Source organism: Staurois parvus, unplaced genomic scaffold, assembly GCF_062004578.1.
Source record: "Staurois parvus isolate SC_StPar_1 unplaced genomic scaffold, SC_StPar_1.0 ptg001923l, whole genome shotgun sequence".
Classification (NCBI taxonomy): domain Eukaryota; kingdom Metazoa; phylum Chordata; class Amphibia; order Anura; family Ranidae; genus Staurois; species Staurois parvus.
The window spans coordinates 196231-220459 of NW_028319719.1; the positions used below are offsets into that span (position 1 = coordinate 196231).

At 46.6% G+C, this 24229-nt stretch overlaps 1 protein-coding gene across 1 annotated transcript in view; it reads left to right on the forward strand.

Moving 5' to 3' along the window:
• The first annotated feature begins 392 nt into the window (after positions 1 to 392).
• LMNA (lamin A/C) overlaps positions 393 to 24229 on the forward strand; it is a 66427-nt gene continuing 42590 nt past the window's right edge. The window contains exon 1 of the mRNA XM_089664496.1: positions 393 to 829. Coding sequence (XP_089520622.1) covers positions 483 to 829 — 347 coding nt within the window. The 5' untranslated portion in view covers positions 393 to 482. The remainder of the gene's footprint in view (positions 830 to 24229) is intronic.

Here is a 24229-nt window from a genome sequence, read left to right on the forward strand (position 1 = left end):
TAAAGCTGCACTTACGGCATGCCAAAGTGGCCTCTCTTTTAATTTTTTTTTTCAAAAAAAAAAGACCGCAACCGGCATCCAGCTGCGACTCAATCGGGCAGAAATTCGTGTCGCACAAAAATCGAAGAGCGGGCGGTCGTTCTTGTCCGTTCGCACGGGGATCCCCAATTCGGGTTGCAGCTGCTGCCGAGCCTCTTGAGGGACGGTGGCGGCGGCGGTCGGGCGAGAGGAGCGGCAGCAGCTGGCGCAGTCAGACGAGCAGAAAGTCGATTTGAATAAAGCCGAGACGATTGGAATAACGCAGACGCCGGGCTGGGCTGGGAGCAGAGAGGGTTTTCCCGTCCTCTTGTGGCCCCTCCCAGGGAATGTGATAATCACACGCAGCCTCTGACTGTCATAGATCCTGGAGAGCCGCGCTCAGCTCACACCGTCTCCTTCTCTTCTGTCGTTTCCCCCCCCCTACTGCAGATCCGCCAGCCGCCATGGACACCCCGGGCCAGAGGAGGGGCAACCGCGGACACTCGTCCACCCCGCTGTCGCCGACCCGCATCACCCGGCTGCAGGAGAAGGAAGACCTCCAGGAGCTGAACGACCGGCTGGCCGTCTACATCGACAAGGTGCGCTCCCTGGAGTCGGAGAACGCCGGGCTGCGCCTGCGCATCACCGAGTCGGAGGAGGTGGTGAGCCGCGAGGTGTCCGGCATCAAGTCCGCCTACGAGACCGAGCTGGCCGATGCCCGCAAGACCCTGGACTCCGTGGCCAAGGAGAGGGCGAGACTGCAGCTGGAGCTGGGAAAGGTCCGGGAGGAGCACAACGAGCTGAAAGCGAGGTAAGGAACCCGGCGGGGCACCACGAGGCGCCCGCTGCGCCAACCTTTACCCCCCCCCCCAACACTCAACAGGGCTCCGTCCACACCGGAGCGTAGAAGCCCGTCCTGGCAGGAAACCATTTTCTGCTGGGAAAACACTTTCACTTTCGGCAAGAAAAATTCCCCCGACCTCCCCTTCACGAGAATGCGTGAAATGCGTTTGCCCGCCTTCTCCCAATTCACGCCAATAACTGACCCCCAGCGCAAAATAACTGACCCCCAGCGCAAATTCTCCCCGTTTCAGTCATTTTGGGTTTTTTTTAACTGCGTTCCGAGAAGAGACTTTGAAATCCCGCAGCATTTAGGAGGAATTTTCTGGGTCGGCTTCTCCCTGCTTCTGCGGGAGTAGGAAGCGTGCCAGCTGCCGATGGACTACAAGTCCCAGAATGGCTTGAGTGGCGGGTTGGGATCTCTAGTTCTCGAGGCGTTAAGCGGCGTCTGTCTACTGCGTGAGATGCGGCTAAATTAAGGAGCATCTAGAAGTAATTTTCCTGAACCCCATAGGAGTAGGAAGCCAACTAGCTGCTGATGGACTACAAGTCCCAGCAAGCCTTCAGTGGCGGGTTGGGATCTCTAGTTCTCGAGGTATTAAGCGGCGTCTGTCTGTCTGCTGGGCGGGATGCGGCTAAATTAAGAAACATCTAGACATAATTTTCCTGACTGGCTTCATAGGAGTAGGAAGCCGACTAGCTGCCGACGGACTACAAGTCCCAGAATGGCTTGAGTGGCGGGTTGGGATCTCTAGTTCTCGAGGTGTTAAGCGGCGTCTGTCTACTGCGTGGGATGCGGCTAAATTAAGGAACGTCTAGAAGTAATTTTCTTGACTGGTTTCGTAGGAGTAGGAAGCCGACTAGCTGCCGACGGACTACAAGTCCCAGAATGGCTTGAGTGGCGGGTTGGAATCTCTAGTTCTCGCGGCGTCTGTGTACTGCGTGGGACGCGGCTAAATTAAGGAGCATCTAGAAGTAATTTTCCTGACTGGCTGCTTCCTGCACCTTGTAGAAGTAGGAAGCCGACTAGCTGCTGATGGACTACAAGTCCCAGCAAGCCTTGAGTGCCGGTTTGGGATCTCTAGTTCTCGAGGTGTTAAGCGGCGTCTGTCTACTGGGCGGGATGCGGCTAAATTAAGGAGCATCTAGAATTAATTTTCCTGACTGGCTTCGTAGGAGTAGGAAGCCGACTAGCTGCCGATGGACTACAAGTCCCAGAATGGCTTGAGTGGCGGGATGGAATCTCTAGTTCTCGAGGTGTTAGACGGCGTCTGTCTACTGCGTGGGATGCGGCTAAATTAAGGAGCATCTAGAAGTTGTTTTCCTGGCTGGCTTCTTCCTGCACCATGTAGGAGTAGGAAGCCTGCTAGCTGCCGATGGACTACAAGTCCCAGCAAGCCTTGAGCGGCAAGCGAAAAGTAACTTTATTCTTGAATGACTCATAGCCCCTGTATGTGACTGGTGACGCTTTTCTGGGTAGCTGCTCCCTACATCTGCTGGAGTAGGAAGCCTGCCAGCTGCTGACGAACTACAAGTCCCAGCCAGTGCCGAGTGGCAGGTTGGGATTTTCAGCTCTCGAATGTCTAACTGCTGCACAAAATGCGGCTAAATCGAGGGGCGGCTAAATCGAGGGGCGGCTAGAAGTGATTTTCCTGAATGGCTCCTCCCGTCATCCCGTAGGAGTGGGAAGCCTACTAGCTGCTGACGAACTACAAGTCCCAGCCAGTGCTGAGTGGCAGGTTGGGATTTTCAGCTCTGGAATGTCTGTCTACTGCACAAAATGCGGCTAAATCGAGGGGCGGCTAAATCGAGGGGCGGCTAGAAGTGATTTTCCCGAATGGCTCCTCCCGTCATCCCGTAGGAGTAGGAAGCCTGCTAGCTGCTGATGGACTACAAGTCCCAGCAAGCCTTGAGCGGCAAGCCTGGAGTAACTTTATCCTTGAATGACTCGTAGCCCCTGTATGTGTCTGGTGATGTTTTTTTTTGTGTGGCTGCTCCCTGCATCTGATGGAGCAGGAAGCCTGCCAGCTGCCGATGGACTACAGGTCCCAGCAAGCCTTGAGCGGCAGGTTGGGATCCCTGGTCCTCGAGGTGTTCGGCGGTGTCTGTCTAATGCTGGAGATGCGGCTAAACCTTGGTGCCGACGGCGTTACATTCAGGAGCTTCTAGAAATAATTTTTCGAGGTGGTTGCACCAGCAGGAGTAGGAAGCCTGCCAGCTGCCCATGGACTACAAGTCCCAGCAAGTTTTGAGTGGCAGGTTGGGATCTCTAGTTCTCAGGGTGTTGAGCTTTCTCCATCTACTACGGGAGATGCAGCTAAACCTCCATGCAGACGGCACTACATCCAGGGGGCGTCTAGAAGTCATTTTTTGAGTAGGAAGCAGGCCAGCTGCTGACGGACTACAAGTCCCAGCAAGTGCTGAGTGGCAGGTTGGGGTTTTTCAGCTCTCAAAGCATTAGGCGGTGTCTGTCTACCGCACAAGACGCGGCTGAATCGAGGGGCATCTAGAAGTAATTTTCCAGCGTGGGTTCTCCTTGCACCTCGCAGGAGTATAAAGCCGACCAGCTGCTGAAGGACTACAAGTCCCAGCAAGCCTTGAGTGGAAAGTCGGGACCTTCAAATGCAGAGGGCGTTAAATCCAGGGAGCATCTAGCAGTAGGTTTAGCCTTGAGTGACTCATAGCCGCTGGTTTTTTATCTGGTGACACTGGATGGCTGCTCCCTGCATCTGCCGGAGAAGGAAGCATGTCAGCTGCCGATGGACTACAAGTCCTAGCAAGCCTTGAGAGGCAGGTTGGGATCTCTTGTTGCTAAACTTCGATACGGACAGCTTTAAATCTGGGAGCATCTAGAAGTCATTTTCCGAGGTGGCTGCTCCCTGCGCCCCCTCGGGAGTAGGAAGCATGCCAGCTGCTGATGGACTACAAGTCCCAGTAAGCCTTGAGGTACAGGTTGGGGTCTCTAAGTCTAGTTAAATCCAGGGAGTATCTAGCAGTATCTGCAGTCTGGAGTAACTCTCACCCCCCGTTTGTGTCTGGTAATGTTTTTATTTGGCTGGCTGCTCCCTGCGTCTGCCGGAGTAGGAAGCATGCCAGCTGCTGATGTACTACAAGTCCCAGCAAGCCTTGAGTGGCAAGCTAGGAGCATCTACAAGTAACTTTAGTCTGGGGTAACTCTTAGCCTCCCCCCCCCCCCCCAGTTTGTGCCTGATGCTTTTCTGGGTTGCTGCTCCCTGCATCTGCCGGAGTAGGAAGCCTGCCAGCTGCTGATGGACTACAAGTCCCAGCAAGCCTTGAGGTACAGGTTGGGATCTCTTAAGTCTAGTTAAATCCAGGGAGTATCTAGCAGTAACCGCAGTCTTGAATGACTCTTGGCCCCCATTGCTTTTTTGGGTGGCAGCTCCCTGTATCTGCTGTAGTAGGAAGCATGCCAGCTGCTGATGTACTACAAGTCCCAGCATGCCTTGAGGTACCTGTTGGGGTCTCTAAGTCAAATCCAGGGAGTATCTAGCAGTAACCGCAGTCTGGAGTAACTCTCACCCCCCCCCCCCCCGTTAGTGTCTGGTATTGTTTTTTTTTGGCTGGCTGCTCCCTGCGTCTGCCGGAGTAGGAAGCATGCCAACTGCTGATGTACTACAAGTCCCAGAAAGCCTTGAGGTACCTGTTGGGGTCTCTTAAGTCAAATCCGGGGAGTATCTAGCAGTAACCGCAGTCTTGAGTGACTCTTGGCCCCCATTTTTGTCTGGTAATGTTTTTTGGCTGGCTGCTCCCCGCATCTGCCGGAGTAGGAAGCGTGCCAGCTGCCGATGGACTACAAGTCCCAGCATGCCTTGAGTGGCAAGCTAGGAGCATCTACATGTAACTTTAGTCTGGAGTAACTCTCAGCCCCCTTCATACCCCCCCCATTCCCCCCTCCCCTTTGTGTCTGGTAATGCTTTTTTGGGTGGCTGCTCCCTGCATCTGCGGGAGTAGGAAGCATACCAGCTGCTGATGGACTACAAGTCCCAGCAAGCCTTGAGGTACAGGTTGGGATCTCTAAGTCTAGTTAAATCCGGGGAGTATCTAGCAGTAACCGCAGTCTTGAGTGACTCTTGACCCCCATTTGTGTCTGGTAATGTTTTTTTGGGTGGCTGCTCCCCGCATCTGCCGGAGTAGGAAGCGTGCCAGCTGCTAATGTACTACAAGTCCCAGCAAGCCTGGGTTTCCTACTCCTCAGGCTGCTGCACGAGACACGGCAGAACCCCCGACGGCGTTAAATCCGGGAGCTTCCAGAAGTAATTTTAGTCCTGAGTGACTGACGGGGCCCCTGGTGACGTCTTCCTGGGTGGCCGGCCAGAGTAGGAAGCCCGCCAGCCGCCGATGTACTACAAGTGCCAGCAGGCCATGCGTCGTTTTTAAGCTGCACAAGACACAGCCAAACCACAGTGCGCTTTTAATGCGTCATCCTTTGGCCGCGCTCCCTCCCCCCACGTCCAGCTTCACATTACCGCCCCCCCCCCCTTTGCCCATGCCCCTCCCCTTTTATTTGAGAACCCAGCGCTGGCATCACGACGACATTTTTCGTAGATCGCTTCTCGCAACGAATCCGCCGCGTCGGCTTATCGGCCGGCCAATCCCCGCGTGGAAATTTAATTTCCTGCGTCTCAGCCTTGCCCGCCCTTTCCTGGCACCGAACGCCCCGCTGCCCATGCCAAGCAGCGCCACGCTTTGTCCCGCCGCGACGTCCCCTCGCTGGCCAATGACGCTCGGCTGATAAGGACACGCCCCGGAATGCCAGTCGGCGATAGGACGGGAAGGTCCTTCAAGGTGATTCAAAAAAAAAAAAAAAGTGCTATTAAAATCTTGGTTGCAGGCGATGCCCATTTGGTGAGGGGGGGCGGTAATGACACATAGTCTGCGATGGTGTCAGGGACCGCGCTTTGCGTTTTTATAAGCGGACGCAGCGAATTTGAAACGAACCCCTCCCCCCCCCCCTTTTTTTTTTTTTTTTTTTTCGTCTTGGCGATAACGCGGCGATTCCCGTATATGGGTTTACGAGCGGAAAATTTTGGCAGCACCAACCGGCGTGCGTCCTCCGCAAGCCGCCGCCCCCCTCCTCCTCCTCGCCAGCCCCGCGGAGGTTCTGCTTTTAATTTTCCGACCGTTACACCGCATTCCTCGCAAATCCCTTCCTCCTAAATCCTACCCCATAATTACATGAATGTGGTGGACGAGGGGCCCCTAGGGGGGGGCCCCCGATGGAACAGAGGCGTGGGCACTGTGCGGGCGACTCTCCGGATCGGGTTTCGTCTGCAACTGACCGCACTGGACGCGGCGTAGCTAAGGGGCCGCTGAGCTGGTTCTGGTTAAACAGGTTTTGAAGTGAACCCGCGGCTCCTCCGGCCCCTGGGGGCCCTTTTGGTTGCTGTGTGTTTATTGGCTCCTTGGTGGACCTCCAGCAACACCACCATGGGACCCACTCAGTGGGGGGGGGGGAGGCAGAACAGCGGGGCACCATTCCTGCCACTGACACCAATGATGGGGCACTATTCCTCCCACTGACACCAATGATGGGGCACTATTCCTCCCACTGACACCAATGATGGGGCACTATTCCTCCCACTGACACCAATGATGGGACACTATTCCTCCCACTGACACCAATGATGGGACACTATTCCTCCCACTGACACCAATGATGGGACACTATTCCTCCCTCTGACACCAATGATGGGACACTATTCCTCCCACTGACACCAATGATGGGGCACTATTCCTCCCACTGACACCAATGATGGGCACTATTCCTCCCACTGACACCAATGATGGGACACTATTCCTCCCACTGACACCAATGATGGGAAAATATTCCTCCCACTGACACCAATGATGGGGCACTATTCCTCCCACTGACACCAATGATGGGGCACTATTCCTCCACTGACACCAATGATGGAACACTATTCCTCCCACTGACACCAATGATGGGGCACTATTCCTCCCACTGACACCAATGATGGGGCACTATTCCTCCCACTGACACCAATGATGGGGCACTATTCTTCCCACTGATACCAATGATGGGGCACTATTCCTCCCACTGACACCAATGATGGGGCACTATTCCTCCCACTGACACCAATGATGGGGCACTATTCCTCCCACTGACACCAATGATGGGGCACTATTCCTCCCACTGACACCAATGATGGGGCACTATTCCTCCCACTGACACCAATGATGGGGCACTATTCCTCCCACTGACACCAATGATGGGACACTATTCCTCCCACTGACACCAATGATGGGACACTATTCCTCCCACTGACACCAATGATGGGACACTATTCCTCCCACTGACACCAATGATGGGACACTATTCCTCCCACTGACACCAATGATGGGACACTATTCCTCCCACTGACACCAATGATGGGACACTATTCCTCCCACTGACACCAATGATGGGACACTATTCCTCCCACTGACACCAATGATGGGGCACTATTCCTCCCACTGACACCAATGATGGGACACTATTCCTCCCACTGACACCAATGATGGGACACTATTCCTCCCACTGACACCAATGATGGGACACTATTCCTCCCACTGACACCAATGATGGGACACTATTCCTCCCACTGACACCAATGATGGGGCACTATTCCTCCCACTGACACCAATGATGGGGCACTATTCCTCCCACTGACACCAATGATGGGGCACTATTCCTCCCACTGATACCAATGATGGGGCACTATTCCTCCCACTGATACCAATGATGGGGCACTATTCCTCCCACTGACACCAATGATGGGGCACTATTCCTCCCACTGACACCAATGATGGGGCACTATTCCTCCCACTGATACCAATGATGGGGCACTATTCCTCTCACTGACACCAATGATGGGACACTATTCCTCCCACTGACACCAATGATGGGACACTATTCCTCCCACTGACACCAATGATGGGGCACTATTCCTCCCACTGACACCAATGATAGGGCACTATTCCTCCCACTGACACCAATGATGGGGCACTATTCATCCCACTGACACCAACGATCAACTGACCCCAATACGTTTTCTACTCCAGCTTGTCCGTCAAGTTTGAGGGACAGTAAAGTGGCCCTTCCTTTTAGAAGGTTTGGTGGCCCCTGCCTTAGAGGGACACGCATGTTCCCTTGTGGGAGGCAGGAGGCGGGAGAGTGCTAGAGCTCCGCCTCCACAATTTGCATACCATCCAATCAGTGTGGCGTTGGGTCATTATGCTCGCCCTGATGCAGTTTGTTTGGCTATTTTTGGGGCCTTATGACATTTTTATGCTCTTTTTATAGCCGGGTAACAATGTATCAGATTCAAGGAAGTCGGCCTAAATATAGAAAGATGGGGGAGGGGCCATCCCAAGTGGGGGAGGCAATAGAGGCATCTGCCTTGGGCGCTTCAGCTGGATGGGTGAGACCTGCACCCCATAGTTACAGCTCACAGGTGTAAGGGGGGCACGTTGGCCCCTTCGGGTGCTGCAGGACCCTGGCCCTGCATTGCCTCTACGTGAACGACTTCCTACCAAGATGGCCGCCGGCGTTAATTGGCAAACCACTCCCCCTGCAGTGTTCAAATTTAGACTCCCGGCTGCACCCGCCCCGTGTGAAATGGGTCCTGCGGGAGGGCTGCGGCTGGGAGGGTAATTTTAGCAGATTTATTAGGGAGGGGGCAGGGAGAGGCGGCGGGTTACGTAAGAAGTTTGGGAGGAGGAGGAGGATGAATCAGAGAGGAATCGGGATCACCGTCCGTGTCATCAGTCTGTCATGAGGCCACGCCATGCCCTGCCTTCCCCACAGCACCGCCAATAGGAAATACAGCCGGGAGGGGGGGGGGGGGTATTAGATGGAATCGGGGACTGCAAACTGTCCCCAACCGGGTTCAATCGAGGAAATAAAATACTCGACTCGAGTTATAGCCCAACTCCAGCCACAAACGTTTAGTTTCGGATGGGGTGGGGAAGAGAGAGCTCCTCAGATTTACATTGATGTGTCCCCGCTTGGGAGATTTCACCCCATTTCCTGTGTGGTCACTAGGACAGGAAGTGAGCAGCAAAAAAAAAAAGTGTGTCTGCGGTTTGTGTCCCCACTTGGGAGATTTCACCCGGCTTCCACTGTGTAGTCACTGGGACAGGAAGTAGGCAGTAACAAATTAAAAAAGTCTGTCTATGTCCCATTAGGGAGATTTCACCCCATTTCCTGTGTGGTCACTGGGACAGGAAGTGAGCAGCAAAAAAAAAAAAAGCGTGTCTGCTGTTTGTGTCCCCACTTGGGAGATTTCACCCGGCTTCCACTGTGTGGTCAGTAGGACAGGAAGTGAGCTGCAAAAAAAAAGTGTGTCTGCTGTTTGTGTCCCCACTTGGGAGATTTCATGCCGTTTCCACTGTGGGACAGGAAGTAAGCAGTAACAAAAATAAATAAATCTGCCGTCTATGTCCCATTATGGAGATTTTACCCCACTTCCTGTGTAGTCACTAGGACAGGAAGTGAGGAGCAAAAAAAAAAACCTTGCAGCGACTGCTGTCTGTGTCCCTACTTGGGAGTTTTCACCGCATTTACTGTGTAGTCACTAGGACAGGAAGTGAGCAGCAAAAAAAGGGTGTCTGCTGTTTGTGTCCCCACTTGGGAGATTTCAACCGGCCTCCACTGTGGTCACTAGGACAGGGAGCGAGCAACAAAAAAAATAAAAGTTTGCTGTCTGTGTCCACATTTAGGAGATTTCACCCCACTTCCTGTGTGGTCACTAGGACAGGAAGTGCTGCGTGTTTTTCTTTTTTTGCTGCTCAACTGCTGTCTGTGTCCCTACTTGGGATTTTTCACCCCATTTCCTGTGTGGTCACAAGGACAGGAGGAGAGCAGCAAAAAAAAAAAAAGGGTGTCTGCTGTCTGTGTCCCCACTTGGGAGATTTCACTCGGCTTCCACTATGATCACTAGGACAGGAAGTAAGGTGGGAAAAACAAAAACAGTTGCTGCCTACGCTCCATTACGGAGATTTTGCCCCACTTCCTGTGTGCTCACTAGGGCAGGAAGGAAGTAGTAAGAAAAAAAAAAGTCAGTCGCTGTCATTGTCCCAACTAGGGAGATTTCATCCCACTTCCTGTGTGGTCACTGGGACAGGAAATGAGCAGCAAAAAAAAATATACAGCTGTTACTGCCTATGTCCCATTAGGGAAATTTCACTTCACTCCCTGTGTGGTCACTGGGACAGGAAGTGAGCAGAGGGAGGGAGACTCCACCAGTCTATTCCGGGGGGGTGACCATTTTTACAGACAGGAAGTTATCGGTTGGAGAGTTTCCCTCACTTCCTGTCCTGTGATGACCATTTTCCCATACAGGAAGTTAGCCGTTGGAGAATTCCCCTCACTTCCTGTCCCGGTGACCACTGTTTTCCCAGACAGGAAGTTACCTGTGCAGAATTCCCCTCACTTCCTGTCCCAGTGACCACTGTTTTCCCAGACAGGAAGTTAGCTGCTGGAGAGTTCTCACTTCCTGTCTTGTAGAAAACCGTGTAAGCAGAACAGGAAGTGAGGAGAAGTCTCCAGCAGCCCTGTCCAGGTTTTAATTCCGTCTGTGTCCCTGTTGCAGATTTTTCCTCACTTCCTGTCTAAAGCGACCTGATATTTTTAGAAAATCCAGTATTTACATAATTGAAAGAAAAAAAAAAAAAAAAGACGGAGACGCGAATTGGGCGCAGTAAATAACAGCCTCACGCGGCATTTCTCGCCTCTTCTTTCATCCTTGTCATGTGACCTTTTTTTTTTTTTTTTTTCTTTTTTTTTAAACGCGTCTTCTGCTCCGGGTATCCCAAGTGACTTTAAATAACTCCCTGCAAATAAATTAAAATTCTCTCGCCGCTCAATTCTTTTTTTATTTATTTATTTTTATAATATATTATTCTTATTTGTTTATTTTTTTATCTATTTATATTCTTATAATTTGTTTATTTTTTTATTTATTTATATTCTTATAATTTGTTTATTTTTTTATTTATTTATATTCTTATAATTTGTTTATTTTTTTTATTTATTTATATTCTTATAATTTGTTTATTTTTTTATTTATTTATATTCTTATAATTTGTTTATTTTTTTTATTTATTTATATTCTTATAATTTGTTTATTTTTTTATTTATTTATATTCTTATAATTTGTTTATTTTTTTTATTTATTTATATTCTTATAATTTGTTTATTTTTTTTATTTATTTATATTCTTATAATTTGTTTATTTTTTTTATTTATTTATATTCTTATAATTTGTTTATTTTTTTATTTATTTATATTCTTATAATTTGTTTATTTTTTTATTTATTTATATTCTTATAATTTGTTTATTTTTTTTATTTATTTATATTCTTATAATTTGTTTATTTTTTTTATTTATTTATATTCTTATAATTTGTTTATTTTTTTTATTTATTTATATTCTTATAATTTGTTTATTTTTTTTATTTATTTATATTCTTATAATTTGTTTATTTTTTTATTTATTTATATTCTTATAATTTGTTTATTTTTTTATTTATATATAGTCTTATAATTTGTTTATTTATTGGGGGTTAGAGGTTCATTTATTTATTTTATTATTCTTATTATTTTATTTTTTAATTTTTTTTTTCCGCCCCTGTGCAGGAAAAGCGCAAACTGCAGCCATTGCCCTCCACAGTCACGCGATGACCCCCATCGCCTAAAATAAACACCCCTGCATTCATTTTACTCGCCACGGCGCTAAACTTGCATCCGAAATTAGGCTTACGGCCTTTTTATTTTTAGCGGCTGAGTTAGAAACAGGTGTGAGGTCATCCGCGACGACGAGCGCGACTCCAACACGTCCTTTACAGTGCCCAACGCTCCCTCCTGGGGGGGGGCTATGCTAACGGTTCACTACGTCTTTAGACTTTTTTTTTTTTTAATATATAGATATATTTTTTTGAGGTTCGCTTTTTCTCTTTTTTTTGTGTTTTTGATTTATTTTTCCTCATTATTTTATTTTTGTTGCAGTAGGTTTTCTCATTTTCTTTTTTTTTTTTTTTTTCATTCTAATTTTTTTTGTTGCACTTTGTTTTATTTTTTATCTCTTTTCATTTATTTGTTAATATTTTTTGCGCTTTGTTTTTTTTCTCTCCTTCTTTATTTTGTAAGTTTTGTTACAGTATGTCATCTTTTTTTTTTTTTTCTTATTTCTTTATTTAAAAACATCGCTGCCCTTTATTTTATTTTTTTTTCCTCTTAATTTTTTTTTTGTTTTTTTATTTTCTCCTTTTTTTGTAAACTTTTTGCTGTATGTCTTCCTTTTTTTTCTTCTTATTCCTTTGTTTCGTTTGTGGCGCTTTGTTTTGTTTTAATTTTTCTCTCTCTATTTTTTTTTAATTTTTAGTTATTTTTTTCTTCCCTTTTTTTCATAATTTATGTTGAACTTTTTTTTTCTATTTTTTTTTTTCAGCTGATCTTATTTTGGATATTTTTTGGCAGAATTGCCATTTTTGTTCTTCTCTTCCATTCCTTTTTCTTAAATTAGAACCTCAGTGAACCTATATTTTTTTATTTTTGTTTTTCGTTTATTTTATTTGACCACCCTCCATAAAATTGTGGGGTTTTTTTTTTTTATTTTTTTTTTTTTATTACAGTAAGGTTGGGTGTATACAAGTGATCGCACTCCTCTGCTATAACAAGCTGACCCTCGCATTCCATATATTTTTTTATTTTTCATTTATTTTATTTGACCACCCTCATAAAATCTTTGTTTTTTTTTTATTTTTATTTTTTATTTTATTTTTTTATTACCGTGAGGTTGGGTGTATACAAGTGACCGCATGCCTCTGCTATAACGAGCTGACCCTCGCATTCCATATATTTTTTTTATTTTTCATTTATTTTATTTGAGCACCCTCATAAAATCTTTGTGTTTTTTTATTTTTATTTTTAATTTTTTTTATTTTATTTTTTTTATTACAGTGAGGTTGGGTGTATACAAGTGATCGCACGCCTTCCTCCGCTATAACGAGCTGACCCTCGCATTCCATATATTTTTTTTATTTTTCATTTATTTTATTTGAGCACCCTTATAAAATCTTTGTTTTTTTTATTATTATTTTTTTTTTTTTTTTTTTTATTTTATTTTTTTATTACAGTGAGGTTGGGTATATACAAGTGACCGCACACCTCCGCTACCCTTGCATTCCAGTAGTAAATAGCATGTATTTTTTTATTTTTCATTTATTTTATTTGACCACCCTCATAAAATCTGTTTTTTTTGTTATTTTTTTTATTTTTATTTTTTTTATTACAGTAAGGTTGGGTGTATACAAGTGACCGCACTCCTCTGCTATAACAAGCTAACCCTTGCATTCCATATATTTTTTTATTTTTCATTTATTTTATTTGACCACCCTCATAAAAATCTTTGTTTTTTTTTTATTTTTATTTTTTATTTTATTTTTTTATTACCGTGAGGTTGGGTGTATACAAGTGACCGCACGCCTTCCTCCGCTATAAGGAGCTTACCCTTGCATTCCAGTAGTAAATAGCATATATTTTTTTATTTTTCATTTATTTTATTTGACCACCCTCATAAAATCTGTTTTTTTTTTTTAATTTTTAAAAAAAAAAAAAAAAATTTATTACAGTAAGGTTGGGTTATACAAGTGATCGCACTCCTTCCTCCGCTATAACGAGCTGACCCTCGCATTCCATATATTTTTTTTATTTTTCATTTATTTTATTTAAGCACCCTCATAAAATCTTTGTTTTTTTTTTATTTTTATTTTTTATTTTATTTTTTTATTACCGTGAGGTTGGGTGCATACAAGTGACCGCACTCCTTCCTCCGCTGTAACGAGCTGACCCTCGCATTCCCGTAGTAAATATCTTGAATGTATCGCATTCTTGTCCCCGTGGCATGTTTATGGTCTGGTGTCACCAGATGAAATCACTGGTTCGGAATTTTTTTTTTTGACACCCATATTTGCTGCTCGCAATGTTTTCGCCGTCGCCATGACGATTGTAAATGCGTGACATTACTCTGAGCACTAAATTACACTCTGCGCCCAAATCTGAGCTTCGTACGGCCCGGCCCAGCATATCGGTGAATGCCTGCACAGGTCTGCCTGACACGCCCGGTTCCTGGGTGTCATTGTGTACATTGCAGGAGAATCCACCCACCTAATCTATAGATAACACTTAAAGAATGCAGCAAAAATTTATTTTTTTTTTTAAATATTCTGATTTTAACCGTTTTGTTTATTTAAATAATTAAAATTTTTAAAAATAATTTTAAAAAATTTTCTTCTGTAGGCTGTAGTGGGAGCACCCCTTTAAATGTACTTAAAGGGGTGCTCCGCTACGACCCGCAGAAAAATAAAAAATGAAAGCATCACAAACCTTTTATAGGCCCATCCTGTCTTTGTATATTTATAAACTTTATTTAGGCTTTTATCCTGTTACGTTTCTCGCGTGATTCCGTACCTGAATGTCGTCTCTGTAGATTTGGTTGGTGGGGGCGGGGCGGGCGGAGCAGGGGGCGGGGTTCTTCGGCATGTATGGCATCTCTGATAAAGGCTGATGTGAGCGCTATGACATTCTCAGCGGGGTCGCGGTGAACGCGCGTATTTCGGGCTTTCTTTAATGAAAGTAGGTGTGGCAGGGTGGTGGTTATGGTTTTTCACCTTTTTTTTTCATCCACGTTTATTTTTTTTGGGGGGGGAGGGGGGTGTGAGGTTATTTTATTTTATTATTTATTTATTTATTGGGGTCAGAGATTTATTTATTTTTTATTCTTAGAACTTATTTTCCGGGGTTAGAGGTTCACTTATTTTATTATTCTTATAATTTGTTTATTTTCTGGGGTTAGAGGTTTGTTTATTTTATTATTGTTATTTATTTTCGGGGGTTAGAGGTTCATTTATTTATTTCATTATTACAATTAATTTATTTTTGTGAGTTAGAGGTTCATTTATTCATTTTATTGTTATAATTTATTTTTGGGGTTAGAGGTTAATTTATTTTATTGTTCTTTATTTTCTGGGGTTAGAGGTTCATTTATTTCATTATTATAATTTATTTTTTGGGGGGGTTAGAGGTTTATTTATTTTATTATTTATTTGTGTTAGCGATTTTTTTTTTTTATTATTATTCTTATAACTTATTTTCTAGGGTTAGAGGTTCATTTATTTATTTTATTATTCTTATAATTGATTTATTTGTTGGGGGGTTAGAGGTTTATTTATTTTATTATTCTTTATTTTCTGGGGTTAGAGGTTCATTTATTTCATTATTATAATTTATTTTTTGGGGGGGTTAGAGGTTTATTTATTTTATTATTTATTTGTTTTAGCGATTTTTTTTTTTTATTATTCTTATAACTTATTTTCTAGGGTTAGAGGTTCATTTATTTATTTTATTATTCTTTATTTTCTGGGGTTAGAGGTTCATATATTTATTTCATTATTTTCATTTATTTATTTTTGGGTGTTAGAGGTTAATTTATTTATTTTATTATTCTGATTTATTTTCTGGGGTTAGAGGTTCATTTATTTCATTATTATAATTGATTTATTTTTGGGTGGTCAGAGGTTTATTTATTCATTTTATTTATTTCATTATTATAATTTATTTATTTTTGGGTGGTTAGAGGTTTATTCATTTTATTGTTCTTATTTATTTATTGGGAGGTTAAGAGGTTAATTTATTTTATTATTCTTATTTATTTTCTGGGGTTAGAGGTTCGTTTATTTCATTATTATAATTGATTTATTTCATTATTCTTATAATTTATTTATTTTTGGGTGGTCAGAGGTTCATTTATTCATTTTATTAATTTATTTATTTTATTATTCTTATAATTTATTTATTTTTGGGGGGTTAGAGGTTCATTTATCTTATTATTCTTATAATGTATTTTTTTTTGGGGGGGGGGATAGGTTAAGTTATTTTTAATATTTACTTTTTTATGAGTTAATTAACTTATATATTTTATTTACTTTTCTTCTTTTTTTTTTTTTTTTTTTTTTTTTTTTTTTTACATTTGCTTAGGGATGGGGTTGGGGGTTTATTTATTGTACTATTCTTACAATGTATTTTTTTTTTTGGGGGGGGAGTTGGAGGTTATTTATTTTAATATTTACTTTTTTTTTGGTTATGAGTTAATTAACATTTTATTTATATAATTTTTTTTTTTTTTTTACATTTGTGGTTAGGAGTGGGGTCGGGGTTCCTGGTTGTGTCCCGGGTGGTTTCATCGGATCGGCCCCTCCCACAACCTCCAGAAAAGTCTGTTTGTCCTGAACTGGTGGAGAAATAATCTGCCTCCTCCATGGCCGTGCCAAGGAGTCTGACAAGGGGGGGGGGGGGGTGTGGGCGGCGGCCTTTAGGGAAAGGTCAGTGATGATGCTTGTGCGTCAGAGCCTACGGAGTCCTCCAGCAGCGCAGAGTATTTCAGGAGAGGAGAGTTATAGAGGAAGGAGCGGAGTCCTCCAGCAGAGCAGAGTATTTCAGGGGAGGAGTTATAGAGGAAGGAGAGGAGTCCTCCAGCAGTGCAGAGTATTTCAGGAGAGGAGTTATAGAGGAAGGAGAGGAGTCCTCCAGCAGTGCAGAGTATTTCAGGAGAGGAGTTATAGAGGAAGGAGAGGAGTCCTCCAGCAGTGCAGAGTATTTCAGGAGAGGAGTTATAGAGGAAGGAGAGGAGTCCTCCAGCAGAGTATTTCAGGAGAGGAGAGTTATAGAGGAAGGGGTGGAGTCTTCCAGCAGTGCAGAGTATTTCAGGAGAGGAGTTATAGAGGAAGGAGAGGAGTATTTCGGGGGAGGGGGTGTCTCTGGTTGATCAGTGCCTCAGGAGGACATTGTTCAGAGATGCTCCTCCATGTTCCCGGTCTCCTCCTGCGGTTCTCACCTCTGCTCACGGTTGGTCTGTTTTTCTTCCCTCCTGGAAGTCTCTGAATTCTTCACATTTCACAAGTGTCTCCTCAGTGCTGTGTAAACAATAACCAGCTCCGGGGGTGGGGTGGGGGTGTGGTCTCGGGCCACATTCTCCGCGTTCCCCAACCAGCCATTCCCGCCTCGCTGTCTGTCATCGTTTTTGAATGCTAATGGATGTTTTCTGGTTGAAAAAGAAAAGTTTTACCTCCCCCCGGGGTGACCTTTGGTTCAGTCCGTGCTTCTGGATTCTAAGCTAGCGCCATTTTTCAATGACACCAAGTCAGTTCCCCCTCCAGTGTCAGAATGTCCACCGCAGTCCCACACTGATCACTGTATTGGTGTCACTGGGGATGTCAGCGACACCAAGTCAGTCCCCCCTCCCCCCCCCCCAGTGTCAGAATGCCCGCCACCCCCACAGTCCCGATATGAGTCGCTGATCGCCGCCATCACTAGTGTATATACCGCCATTTGTAAACGATTAATTTGGGGGGGGGGGGTTTGAGCAAAGACAGGTCACAGAATACATTTTGGCCGAAATTTATGACGAAATTTGATTTTTTTAACAATTGTTTTACTGGACGTGTTTAATAGCAAAAAGTCCAAAATATTGTTTTTTTTTCTCAAAATTTTCTTTTTTATATCGAAAAAAATTAAAACCGCCGAAGCCATCAAATACCACCGAAAGAAAGCTCAGTTTGTGGGGAAAAAAGGACGTGAATTTCATTTGGGTGCAGCGTTGCATGACCGCGCAATTGTCTGTTAAAGTAATGCAGTGCCGTATCCCAAAAAAATGGCCTGGTTAGGAGGGGGGGGGGGAATCCGAGGAGGGCGAGGGGGGGAAATACTCTGGAGGGTGGGGGGGGGAATCTTCCTGAAGAGCGAGGGGGGGGGGAATCCTGGAGAGCGAGGGGGGGGAATCCTCCTGGAGAGCAAGTGGGGGGAATCTTCCTGGAGAGCGAGGGGGGGGGAATCCTCCTGGAGAGCGAGGGGGGGGATCTTCCTGGAGAGCGAGGGGGGGGGGAATTTTCCTGGAGAGCGAGGGGGGGGGGGAATTTTCCTGGAGAGCGAGGGGGGGGGGAATTTTCCTGGAGAGCAAAGGGGGGGGGGGAATCTTCCTGGAGAGCAAAGGGGGGGGGAATCTTCCTGGAGAGCGAGGGGGGGAATCTTGCTGGAGAGCGAGGGGGGGAATCTTCCTGGAGAGCGAGGGGGGGAATCCTCCTGGAGTGCGAGGGGGGGAATCTTCCTGGAGTGCGAGGGGGGGAATCTTCCTGGAGAGCGAGGGGGGGAATCTTCCTGGAGAGCGAGGGGGGGAATCTTCCTGGAGAGGGAGGGGGGGAATCTTCCTGGAGTGCGAGGGGGGGAATCTTCCTGGAGTGCGAGGGGGGGAATCTTCCTGGAGTGCGAGGGGGGGAATCTTCCTGGAGTGCGAGGGGGGGAATCTTCCTGGAGTGCGAGGGGGGGGAATCTTCCTGGAGTGCGAGGGGGGGAATCTTGCTGGAGCGCGAGGGGGGGAATCTTGCTGGAGCGCGAGGGGGGGAATCTTGCTGGAGAGCGAGGGGGGGAATCCTCTGGAGGGGAGGGGTTAGCAATCCACTGAGCTGGCCAGATCCAACTCTTGAGGGAGTCTATTCTGCCTTTTTGCAGCTCTTACTGCGAAGAAACATGGCATATGTTATTATAGGCACCATGATGTCATCACTGGGTCTCTGTGCAACGCAGGCAGATCGTGGCTGGTGGAAGGGGCCAGCTTCCTGAAAGAGCCCTCAGTCCTGGTTAAAGCAGTGGGAGGGGTTATGCATGTATGAAAATCCCTTGATGGATGGATGGAGGCAGGGCTAGGGCCGGGACAAGGGGTAGGACGGGGACAAGGGGTAGGGCGGGGACAAGGGGTAGGGCCAGGAGAAGGTAGGGCTGGGACAAGAGGTAGGGCCAGGAGAAGGGGTAGGGCCGGGAGAAGGGGTAGGGCCGGGAGAAGAGGTAGGGCCGGGAGAAGGTAGGGCGGGGACAAGGGGTACGGCGGGGACAAGAGGTGGGCGGGAGGGGCGACTGTAGGGATGGGGGAATCCTTCAGTGACGAGTGACTGCTGGGCTTGGGATCCCCCAACTTGCACATCATGACTGGGGGGGTGCTGCTTGGCATCTTTACCCCGGGGTACTTGATGGCACCGAAGTGGGCGTTCCCAGGCAGGCTGGGATGACATACAGACCGCCCACGTGCGATGCTGATCCCCCCATGACTGAGAGAACTGCAATTCAATCAATGAAAGGGGCGGGGCCAGGGGCAGTCAGGCTGGGGAGTAAAGGGCTAGACGATGCCGGACGTCCTCCCGGCAGGAAACGCGGCTTCTAATGCACACTGTGAGAACCTTTGCTCACCCTATACAAGGATTACCGCCTTTTTTTTCCCTCCGCCGTGTGACCTCGTAGCGAGGATAGTAACTCCTATCGCACTTCCTATCAGTCCTGGACTTTAACCCCGCCCTTCCCCGCACCCACGGGCGCGCCTCCGCCATCCTGAAAATCGAAAATTTGAAAATCGCAGATCAGAGGTCGATCGCCCCAAGTTCCCGCCACGGGTTCACAACCGTCTGATTCTACATATCACTTTCGCTCTTTGCTGAAATTTGGCCAGGAGGGGGGCGGCGCCAGCGGACGCGTGACGCCAGCCAATCGCGATGCATGTGCCTTTTATGAACGTAGCACTCCCTGTGTGTTGGCAGGTTTCCCCGTTTCCCGAGATTTGTCCCGTTGAACACAGACAGTAAAGTCGTAACTATATTACAGCGCATGGCGAGGGGGGGGGGGGTAGAACCGCCGTCAGGTTTTTGTTTTTTTTTATCAAATACCGCTCGATCGCAATATTTGTTCCTTTTCACGCGCGTTAAAAATCTGCATTTTTTTTTTATCCCGATCATGTGATCACCGATTGGCCAATCACATGCAGAGTGATCGCTGTACAGGATCCTCTGTGTTAGGTCCCGATCATGTGATCACCGATTGGCCAATCACATGCAGAGTGATCGCTGTACAGGATCCTCTGTGTTAGGTCCCGATCATGTGATCACTGATTGGCCAGTCAGTGATCACATGAATAGTAGTAAGGAAGATGTCACTTCTGACATCATTGCTTACTACGTGTGAAATGTGTGAATGATCACAGAGATCACATGGTACAGGGCCATTCACAACAGCCTTGTATCATGTGACAAGCTGTGACCAATCACAGCTCTCACAGTATTTCTCAATGGCTGCAAGAATGCAGAGAGAGAGAAGGAGAAATGATTCCACTTACAGCCTTTATGGGTGTAAAAAAAAAAAAAAAAAAATCTTCATCACCCCCCACAAGTAGTACAGTGTCGCCATGGTGATAGTGTACTGCTAGGGTGACAGTATGGAAAAAGAAAAAAAAAACATAAATAATATAAAAAAAAATTAAAAAAATATAAAAAAAATTTTAAATTATAAATTTTGGTTATAAACTAATTTGGGATTTTTTTTTTTTTTACTAAAAAGATAACAGAATAAATTTTGGCCGAGATTTATGAAGAAAGATTATTTGCAAAATTTTATGAAAAAAAAACACTTTTTTTTTCAAAATTTTGGGACTTTTTTCATTTATATAGCAAAAAAAAAAATTTAAAAAAATCCCAGCGGTGAATAAATACCACCAAAAGAAAGTCTCAAAAAAATGCTAAAAAATTAATACGGGTGTTGCATGACCGCGCAATTGTCATTCAAAGTGTGAAAATTGGCCTGGGCAGGAAGGAAAGGGGGGGGGGGGGGGGGAAGTGTCCGGACTTGAAGCGGTTAATAAAAATATTGAAATAGAAAATGGGCGCTTGTGCCGTGGTTTTACCGCCACCTTGGGCTGCAAAGGAGGGGAGATTTTCCTCACACTTCCTGTGGTCTCTCTGCTGCAGGAAGTGAAGGGAAACCTTCCAGGGGTGGCACCTGTTGTGGAGATTTTTCTCACACTTCCTGTTGCCTTTCTAGTGCAGGAAGTGAGGGGAAACCCTCCAGGGGTGACACCTGTTGTAGAGACAACGATTAGGAGATTTCTTCACACTTCCTGTGGCCTCTCTGGTGCAGGAAGTGAGGGGAAACCCTCCATTGGAGACACCTGTTGTAGGAGATTTTCCTCACACTTCCTGTTGCCTCTGTGGTACAGGAAGTGTGGGGAAATCTAGTGCAGGAAGTGAGGGGAAACCCTCCAGGGGTGACACTTGTTGTAGGAGATTTCCCTCACACTTCCTGTGGCCTCTCTGGTGCAGGAAGTGAAGGGAAACCATCCAGGGGTGACACCTGTTGTAGTGACAACTATTAGGAGATTTTCCTCACACTTCCTGTGGTTTCTCTGGTGCAGGAAGTGAGGGGAAACCTTCCAGGGGTGACACCTGCTGTAGAGACAACTATTAGGAGATTTCTTCACACTTCCTGTTGCCTCTCTGGTGCAGGAAGTGAAGGGAAACCCTCCAGGGATGACACCTGCTGTAGAGACAACTATTAGGAGATTTCTTCACACTTCCTGTTGCCTCTCTGGTGCCGGAAGTGAAGGGAAACCCTCCAGGGATGACAGCTGTTGTAGAGACAACTATTAGGAGATTTCCTCACACTTCCTGTGGTCTCTCTGGTGCAGGAAGTGAGGGGAAACCCTCCAGGGGTGACAGCTGTTGTAGGAAATTTCCCTCACACTTCCTGTGACCTCTCTGGCGCAGGAAGTGAGGGGAAACCCTCCAGGGGTGACACCTGTTGTAGGAGATTTCCCTCACACTTCCTGTGGTTTCTCTGGTGCAGGAAGTGAGGGGAAACCTTCCAGGGGTGACACCTGCTGTAGAGACAACTATTAGGAGATTTCTTCACACTTCCTGTTGCCTCTCTGGTGCAGGAAATGAAGGGAAACCCTCCAGGGGTGACACCTGTTGTAGGAGATTTTCCTCACATGTCCTGTGGTCTCTCTGGTGCAGGAAGTGAGGGGAAACCCTCCAGGGATGACACTTGTTGTAGTGACAACTATTAGGAGATTTTCTTCACACTTCCTGTGGTCTCTCTGGTGCAGGAAGTGAGAACGGGAAGGCGGGGAGAGCGTAAATCCCCTGACTCGGCATCCCTACATGTCCCTAAAATATTGCACAGACAGATTCGTCCTTTTTTTTTTTTGCATGCGCAGTCTTCTGTACGTTCACTTCCTCCTTTCTGCGGTCGGTTCTCCCTCGAGGTTGTACAGAAACACCAGATTATATCAATAGAGGAAGGGAGAGCACATAATGATTTCCTGAACTGTTCATGGGAGGGGGAGGGGGGGGGTCCTGTGATCTATGGGGTCATGAGCAGCGATGAAGGAAGGGCTTGGTACAGATGTGAGATCGGAGTCAAAATATGTGTCCATTCATTGGATGGTGTGAAATAAAGTCCGCTGACTGCAAGAAAAACCCATCATGGCCCATGAGGATTCCCCAGAAGGCCCATGAAGATTCCTCAGAAGGCCCATGAGGATTCCCCAGAAGGCCCATGAGGATTCCCCAGAAGGCCCATGAAGATTCCCCAGAAGGCCCATGAGGATTCCCCAGAAGGCCCATGAAGATTCCCCAGAAGGCCCATGAGGATTCCCCAGAAGGCCCATGAGGATTCCCCAGAAGGCCCATGAGGATTCCCCAGAAGGCCCATGAGGATTCCCCAGAAGGCCCATGAGGATTCCCCAGAAGGCCCATGAGGATTCCCCAGAAGGCCCATGAGGATTCCCCAGAAGGCCCATGAGGATTCCCCAGAAGGCCCATGAGGATTCCCCAGAAGGCCCATGAGGATTCCCCAGAAGGCCCATGAGGATTCCCCAGAAGGCCCATGAGGATTCCCCAGAAGGCCCATGAGGATTCCTCAGAAGGCCCATGAGGATTCCCCAGAAGGCCCATGAGGATTCCCCAGAAGGCCCATGAGGATTCCCCAGCCGGCCCATGAGGATTCCCCAGAAGGTCTGTTGGGTACCTTGCTGGTATTAAGTGGCCTTCTGGGTAGCCATGGCCCCTCGTGTGCTTCAGTATGCTGTACTGGTTGTTTTCTGACCTTTAATCCCAGGGACTCCTCTTGCCTTGGTTGACCAGAATCCACACTCGGTTCCCATTCCATGGGGTCTCGGTCAGGTTATCTATTGAGAGGGATGAGATTTAAGGACTACGGTGGGCGGAGTAGTGGAATCGAAGTGCAAAGATGGCTGAACTCGTGAGATAACTCCATTAGTGAAGGACCGATTACAGGGCTAGAGAAGCTTCTAGAAAAGGGTTGCATCAGCCTAAAGTACGGCTGCCGATCATGTGACCTAGAACTGCTTGGAAGTTTAAAATGGCAGAGACCGGCCAAAGATGGTCTTACGTCTATGAGGATCTTCACCCGTATTGCCGTATCAGAATATCATGTTGTTTCCTTCTTCACGCCATCAGTTGGCCGACCTTATATGTGGTGTCAGTCGCCGTGCGGGACAGCCGGGAGCCTGCTGGTTCCTCATCCTTGGTGATTGAATCACATTTCATTCCATGCGTACAATGTTATATCAGACGGGGAATCTCTCACAGCTGCCTCAGCGAGTCCCCAAGCTGAAATTTCCCTTTTATATCGGCGTCCTCTTGACAAATATACGTGTCTTCTTCTAATGAGCGTCCCAGTCCCCCGGGTGATACAAATGTAGAGAGCAGAGCTGATTGGGAATACAGATCCTCATCCATCCTCGGTAAGGACAGAAAAGCAAACTAAAAAAGAGTTTAATTTCTTCATTCATTCATTCATTCATCTATGTTCATGCCATCAGTTTTATCTACTTTCCTTTTTCATTTCTCACTTTCTTCATCTTCTCAGGCCCCCTATTCTCCTCCTCCTGCTACATCTTCCCCACTTTTTTCACCATCTCCTGCTTTCCTACCTTCCCCACCTTCTCCTCCTTCCCCATCTTCTTCACCTTCTCCTCCTTCCCCATCTTCTTCACCTTCTCCTCCTTCCCCATCTTCTTCACCTTCTCCTCCTTCCCCACCTTCATCACCTTCTCTTCCTTCCCCATCTTCTTCACCTTCTCCTCCTTCCCCATCTTCTTCACCTTCTCCTCCTTCCCCATCTTCTTCACCTTCTTCTCCTTCCCCATCTTCTTCACCTTCTCTTCCTTCCCCACCTTCATCACCTTCTCCTCCTTCCCCACCTTCATCACCTTCTCCTCCTTCCCCACCTTCATCACCTTCTCCTCCTTCCCCACCTTCATCACCTTCTCCTCCTTCCCCACCTTCATCACCTTCTCCTCCTTCCCCACCTTCATCACCTTCTCCTCCTTCCCCACCTTCATCACCTTCTTCTCCTTCCCCACCTTCATCACCTTCTCCTCCTTCCCCACCTTCATCACCTTCTCCTCCTTCCCCACCTTCTCCTCCTTCCCCACCTTCATCACCTTCTCCTCCT